General features: G+C 35.4%; 1 protein-coding gene across 3 annotated transcripts in view; it reads right to left on the bottom strand.

The window, feature by feature from the left end:
* TMEM184C (transmembrane protein 184C) overlaps positions 1–7607 on the bottom strand; it is a 31611-nt gene that overhangs the window by 10985 nt on the left and 13019 nt on the right. For 2 of the 3 annotated variants that reach the window (XM_005871402.2, XM_005871403.2), the window contains 4 exons: positions 5260–5372; positions 2520–2619; positions 1815–1986; positions 845–1587 (listed from right to left, as the gene is read on the bottom strand). In XM_005871402.2, coding sequence (XP_005871464.1) covers positions 1313–1587; positions 1815–1986; positions 2520–2619; positions 5260–5372 — 660 coding nt within the window. In that variant the 3' untranslated portion in view covers positions 845–1312. Of the gene's footprint in view, positions 1–844; positions 1588–1814; positions 1987–2519; positions 2620–5259; positions 5373–7607 lie in introns of those variants that run through there. The other variant, XR_001363113.1, reaches the window with a different exon arrangement.

The raw sequence follows: 7607 nt of genomic DNA, 5'->3' as shown, positions 1-7607 counted from the left end.
TTAAACCTAAACCAGTATTTTTTAAAGTTTTGATTTGGATGCATAGTAAGAAATATATAATAATTGAACTAATTTTTAAAGACTTGAAATAGATTAATAAGATGATCATGTTGTGTATATACTATGTGCTATTTGTAACTAAGCCTCAAAGAAAATAAGATGTACCTTCTTTTCACATTGCCTATTCTCATTACCTCTAATAATATACTACCCGGCTTTACTTTCAATAGAAATGTTTAGTTTATAGTAGTGGACACAATAAAGGCTTTGTATGTAATTACTGTGAACCAGTATATATGTGAATATATGTGTGTATAAGTATGTAAAGTCAGGGTTTTAACAAATACTCTTGCTACTTGCAACATACTACTATGGCACTTTCTATATTTCATTTTTGGTATAAAATGTTAAATACGACCCAGAAACTCCATCCTAAGTAATAAGATTCATAGCACCTCCATGTCTTCTGACTGTGGTTTATAGGTTTACATTAGCTGACACCTTCAATAACGCTGAGGAAAAGTAGACTCCTTTTCTACTACAAGTTTCTTACTTATTCTTCCAGTCTTCAATCCAGTTTATTTTTTTCATCTCAAAGTCACAGATAACATTAATCTATTAGCGTTATTGCAAATGATTTTTAGATAGTAGTTGTTTTAAGATTAATAAGATTAGGTCTGAGCTATTTATCCTAATAGGAATATAAGAACTAGGTATCTTTCATTGTAGGCATATAATTTTTATCCCTTAATTTTTCTGGACTTATTTTATGCTATGCCTCTCTAATCAAGACCTTTTTGTTAAAACATTAATGATTTCTGTTTAAAGAATGAGAGACATAAAGTTGCAGAAAATAAATGATAAATTATTATTTATTGAAAGACATCCAGTTGAGAAATATATGGCACATGATTATGATTACGTTCCACTAATTCTGAATTTTACTTTCTGCTAATTCCAGAGCATTATTTTCATGCAGCAGTGGTAGGAAGCATTGATTATTATTATTTTTTTATGCCCATCCTCTTGATAAAGCATGTAACATCAAGAACTTTTAGTATAGTCATTTTCTACCATTTGAGTATGCGATACTCTAATGTGAAGAAATCTTAAGAGTCTTAAGTCTAGGATATTTAGACTGGTTATTTGTGACATACAAAATTTAGTTATATAAAACCAGTAGTACCTGGCTTCCGCCTATCTTTGTGTTGAAATTTTCCCATCATTTATGGCTTGTCCCAAGCACAAAATCCTGAGCAATGTGATACCAGGTATTGAAGTAACAGTAGTGCAGTTTGTGTTCACACACTGTTCAGGAGACCACGGGTTTATCTGAAGGTTTATCTGAAGGTTCTCTTTCTTCTGTAGTATCATTACATATTTCATCAGATATATCAGCTATAGTAGGGGTAGTCTGGGGAGTCAAAGTACGTCCAAACCCTTGATAGTGACCCACGGGGGAAGGTGGCACAGAAGAGGCAACAGAAATTGCATCTTGTGATGATGATGATAACAAGCTTGTATGTTCATTCTGATCTTGATCCTCGGGAAAAAATTTTTTCCTAGGATGTCCCATGACTGTCCTTCCTTTAAGGTAATATAAAGGTTTCCAAATTAGCCAAAAAGTAAGTATTCGTATTTTACCTTTATAAACTTATATGCTAAAAATAAGCTCCCCTCCCCCCTCCTTATTTGAAGAGCCTTATTGTGGTACTGCTTTAAACAAAGTCTTTTAATCTCTTAGACGGTAAATAGCTACTAAATTGCCCTTACAAAAATTACCTATTTGGATAAATTCAATGACTGGTACTTACCAACATGCCTTACTTGTTCAGAAATATCATCCCTAATGTCTGAAACATCCCACATAGCAAGAAAGGAGTCAAAGCATGAGCCCTCTTCTGCTTCTTGGACATATGGTTTATATGAGAAAGTGTAGTGATGAGCAATAGCAGCCAGGAACATCTCAATACAAATAATAAAGTCCTACAACAAAAAAATCAGTCATTTTTAAGTCTAGTTTTGTAGGTAAAGGGAAAACACTATATCTGCCTTTTAAAAAAACACTTATTCCTTTTCAAAAGTACTTAAGTATCAATAGCTGGGGTTTTCCTAAGTATAATCATTTTCCACTTTCCAAAGTAATTATTTTTCACCTCAAAAAAACCCCACAAAAAACGCCACACAAAACCGCCAAAAATTTAAATCTATTTTGCATTAACTTAGTCAAGTATTTCTTAGCAAAGTACATAGAATGCTCAACCCATTGCTCAAGAACTAAGAGAAGAAGTGCAGAAAGATAAACTGACTAGGAATAACAAAATCTAGGTTGTATTTCTGGCTCTACTACAAATTAGTAATTAATGACCAATTTCTCTAGGTTCCTCCATTTCACCTGTAAAGTGAGGATAACAGTAGTCCCATAGCCTGCACATTGTCAGGTTTAAGATAAAATGTTTTATATAAACATGCTTAACAAATAGTCAAGTTATACTGAATTTAGAGAGAGCACTACTTACCTGGAGGCCTGTAGCCACAGCTTCTACAGTTCGCCATTCCCATGTGTGCTTTTCAGAAATAACGCCAACTTTTACCAACAAAGCAATAACTACAGCTTGCCTATATGTTAGGAAAAGGTAAATGCCAAATCTATATCAAGCATAAAATGAGCAATTGTTTTAAAAATATGCCATTTTAAAAAGTTAAACCCCAGCACAACCTGTGGACCATCACTACCACCACCACACCCTGCCTTCACAGCATATTCTTGAAGACACTGTGTGTCTATATTAAATATACTTACTTGCTTTACAAATTTACTCTTCTAGTAGAGTTTCATCACATGAATTTGGATTATGTATTCTTGGAACTTCACTACTTAGTTTATGTCTTTTTGTTTTGAAAGTGTGTGAACTTAAGTTAGATTTAAGTTCTTCCTATACACAGATAATGAATGCCTAACACACTGTACAATAGGCACTTAAAATGAAATAAAAGGTAGCCCTGGCTGGTGTGCTCAGTGGTTCGAGTATCAGCCTGCGCATCAAAAATGGTCACAGGCTCATTCCCCAGCTTCGGTCATCCGGGTGCCTGTGGGAGGCAAGCAGTTGATGTGTCTCTCTCACATTGATATTTCTCTCTCCCTCCCTTCCACTCTCTCTAAAAAGCAATGGAAAAAATATCCTCGTGAGGATTAACAAAAAATAAAAATACAATGAAATAAAGGGTAGATACTTAAATGTTATTTATACATGTGTTCATTATTCAAATTATTTTAAAACACATTTGAAACCAGTCTTGTTTGAAGTACTGGAATTAGAGACACACTTAGAAGGGGTCTAATTCTAACACAGGGAGTCATACTGAGCATTTCAAACAAATCTCCGATGTGACCCTAGGCTAAATTTCATCAGCTAATAATGAGACAGACACACTTTCATAGTTCTACAGGTAAGAATATTCACTCAATGTTGCTTGTAATGGTGAAAAAATTAGGAACAACCTAAATGCCAATAGGAGATTGGTTAAAAAGTTACATCCACACAACAGAATACTGAGCAAAACCAAAAACCTAAACAAAATTATATTTTACTTTACTGGCAAAGAATTATATCCACAATATACTGAACATAACAAATTCTTTAAGTTTTTGTAGAATGGAACTTTCTATGGAGTTTTAATAACACAATGTTAATCATTCTGGGTGGTGGGATTAAGAATTTTTTCTTTTTCCACTTTTATTTGTATGTTGTTAAATTTGATGTGTTTCTGGGCTTCTTATCATCCACCCTATAACTAAATTGGGACCATGTACAATTTTAACTGTTTTTTCTTGTTGTTAATTCTCACCTGAGGATATTTTTTCCATTGATTTTTAGAGAGTGGAAGGGAGGGAGGGAGGGAGGGGGAGAGAGGACGAGGAAGAAGAGAAACAGAGAAATATCGATATGAGAGAGACACGTTGACTGGTTGCCTCCACATGAGCGCTGACCAGGGTTAAGTATCAAACCTGCAACCAGGTAAGTGCCCTTGACTGGAATCAACCTGTGACCCTTTGGTGCTCTGGCTGATGCTCTAAACCAGTGGTTCCCAACCTTTTTTTGGCCATGCCCCACCTAAGCATCTCTAAAATCCTGATGCCCCCCTGTGACATATAATTCTTATTAGAAAAGTGAACTCCTATTCACGTGGAAGAAGCCTAAAAGGCCATTAACTTGGTCTAAACAATCTTCCAAAGAATATGGCATCCATCCAAGAGAAAAATAAAAGAATGAAAGGGCAGTTGAAGTATTGAGGAAGAAATCACTAAGAAATTGTTTAAAAAAATCATAATAATATGAAGTGATATGAAAAAATAGCACAAAGTTTCAAAACATAATAGAGAACTGAAATGCATAACTATGTCACTATATTTATATACTGTATTTGAGGCCCCTTGAACCATAAGAACTGCAAAAAATTCACTGTTAATAACTCATTCTCAAATTGCCCCCCTTAAAATTCAAATTGCCCCCCTGTGGGGCATGTGCCCCATGTTGGGAACCACTGCTCTAACCACTGAACCCACTGGCCAGGATTGCCTTTAAAAATATTTTTATTTTTTCCTTTTTTATTTAGGTATCCTTATCCCCCTATTGCCCCCATCCCCCACTCATGCCCTCACCTACTAATGAATATTTTCTCACATTATTAAATATTCTATTTTACTGCAAACTGCAAAGTATTCTCTTATGTGAAAACACCATGTTTATTTTAATGATTTCTTACTTTAATGATTCCTCTAGTGTTGAGACATTTAGGTTGTTTCAAAGTATTTTTTAAAATGTGTTTATTATTAATTTTTGGAGAGAGGAAGGGAGAGGGATAGAGAGATAGAAACATCGATAACATCAATGAGAGAGACACATGGATCAGCTGCTTCCTGCACACCCCCTCCACCCCTACTGGGGATGGAGCCTGCAACCCGACATGTACTCTGGCTGGTAATCGAACCAGTGACTTCTTGGTTCCTGGGCTGATGCTCAACCACTGAATCCACACTGGCCGGGCTCAAATTATTTTCTTCTTGTAAATGTCACAGTGGCCATCTGGTTATTTCCTTACGAAAAACCAAGAAGGGCTAAAAGGATGAACTTTTTAAAAGGTAATTAGAGACATTTTAATTCATCTTCTATATTAAAACTATTTTAAAAATCCTCCCTAGTCAACAGTTTTATTGTCCTTAGGAAATGAGAACAATGAAGATAAAGTAACACTTACCAAAAAGAAACAAAAACCACCAGCTTTACACAAAGGAACTTGCCAACAGGCTGGATTGGACTCAGTTCTTCCTTCAGTACTTTATAAAATAGCAGCAGACAGTACATGGCAAACTGGAAACAATCAAGATTAACAATTAAACTTCTTCATTAAGAATAACTAAATAGCCGAAACCGGTTTGGCTCAGTGGATAGAGCATCGGCCTGCGGACTGAAGGGTCCCGGGTTCGATTCCGGTCAAGGGCATGTACCTGGGTTTCGGGCACATCCCCAGTGGGAGATGTGCAGGAGGCAGCTGGTCGATGTTTCTCTCTCATCGATGTTTCTAACTCTCTATCCCTCTCCCTTCCTCTCTGTAAAAAATCAATAAAATATATTTTAAAAAAAAGAATAACTAAATAAGGGGTTAGAAATATTAAAGTTATAAAGCTAAGACCTGGTACAGAGTTATGTTTCAGGCAAATTTGTCTAGGCTTTATTATGGTATTTTTAGATTAACAAGCTTTTATAGTTTACTGTGGATGAATATATATGATATGAAATTTCTCAGAAGAGATGTAAAACATTTCCCATGAAAATGGTTTTAATTGTTCACTTATTGGGGCCCAGAAACAATGAACAAATGACAGCCATGCAGAGAAGAAATTAAAACATTATCTGCTTAGTAATGGCTTTTGTACACAAATTATCATTAATTTTATAAGGGTTGAGCCATTCATTATAAGTCACATTAAAAAAAGTACTTTTCAATAAAACTGTAACCATGATATCTGAAAGTAAGGAATCAGGGAAACAATTTTTCTCGAGGGCAGTATGTTAATCTAGCTTTATTTACTTTTATATAATAAATGCTCAAGACTTAACTATTTTAAAAAATTAGTTGTAATGATCTAATGTAGTGTTGCATAGCAATAAACATTTTTCTAAAAATTTACTTTTTCCATTAAAATAAAATGTTCACTTAAGATATTTAGAATATCAAAACAGTAACATATTAAATTGCTCACAGACCCATCATCCAACTAAAATGGTTTTTAACAGGCATCATCAACTAAAAACAAAATTTTGTTGCCTGATTATTTCCCCCCCTTAACCTTACTTTCCATAGGTTTCATAAAATTATTTTTAATAACTGCCAAATATTTTGGCCAGTGGAAGGATCAAAGTACATTTCACCAGTCCCCACCACTGGGTTTGGGATTGTTTTCAGCCTTTCACTATTACAAACAAGGGCAGGGTCCCGGATTGCGAGAGGGCACAGGCCAGGCTGAGGGACAACCCCCCCCCCCCCCCCCCGTGCACAAATTTTGTGCACCGGGCCTATATATACAATGACAATCAAAGCATAAGTACTTCTGACCATTACTTGAGGATGCATTCCCAGAAATGGAATTACTGGTCCCAAAGAATATAAACATGTGAGAAAACTTTAAATACACAGACATTTGGTTAAAAAAATATTTTTTAAATTTTTATTTATTTTTAGAGAGAGAGAGAAAATTGACTTGTTTTAAATCTACCCATGCACCTATCAGTTGATGCTTGTATGTGCCCTGACTGGGGATTGAACCTGCAACCTGTATTGGGATGATGCTCTAACCAACTGAGCTACAGAGCCAAGGCCTGGGCATTTTTATTCTAAACCTCTAAAACCACACATGCATGCCACATAATCTAAATTACATTTTGCTGAAAGTATTAAAAGATTTTAAATAAAGTGTACATTAAGTTGAAAGAATCAGATAGTTAATATTTGAGCATTTCAGTATCTAGAACATAATTTTTTAAAACTTGGCATTCTCAATTTGCCTTTAATTCCAAATATATGAGAGAATCTTACTGAATATGCCTAGATACTTTTTTTTAAGGGAGGGCATTGTGCTTTTATTTATGATATATCCATAAATTGTGCAATAAGGACCCAGAACCAAATGAACAAACACAATAAGCAGGTCAAGATATGTCACCAAATAATTAACAAAGATATAATACCTTTATCTACACTAATAAAAGAGAAACATGGTAATTGGCGTACGACCGCTACCCTTTTCATTGGCTAATCAGTGAGTATATGCAAATTAACTGTCAGCCAAGATGGCGGCAGGCAGCCAGGCACTGAAGCGAGCAGGGAGGCTTGCTTGCTGCAGACTCCAACGTTCCCCGCCTCACTTGCCAGCCTCTCATCTGCAAGTCTAAGCAACTATATACTATGTTGCAAATAAGAAGCTAAACAAAACCCCAGAAAAGGGCTTCCATTCAGCCGGGCTCGGACCACAACATTGTATCTATGTTTTCAGCAGCGAGGCCTCAGAGCTAAAGCTGGCCCAGAAAAAAAAAAAAAAAAAGAGA

The sequence above is a fragment of the Myotis brandtii genome, unplaced genomic scaffold (genome assembly GCF_000412655.1).
Source record: "Myotis brandtii unplaced genomic scaffold, ASM41265v1 scaffold34, whole genome shotgun sequence".
In the NCBI taxonomy this organism is placed as follows: Eukaryota; Metazoa; Chordata; class Mammalia; order Chiroptera; family Vespertilionidae; genus Myotis; species Myotis brandtii.
This window is presented reverse-complemented; position numbering and strand designations above follow the sequence as displayed.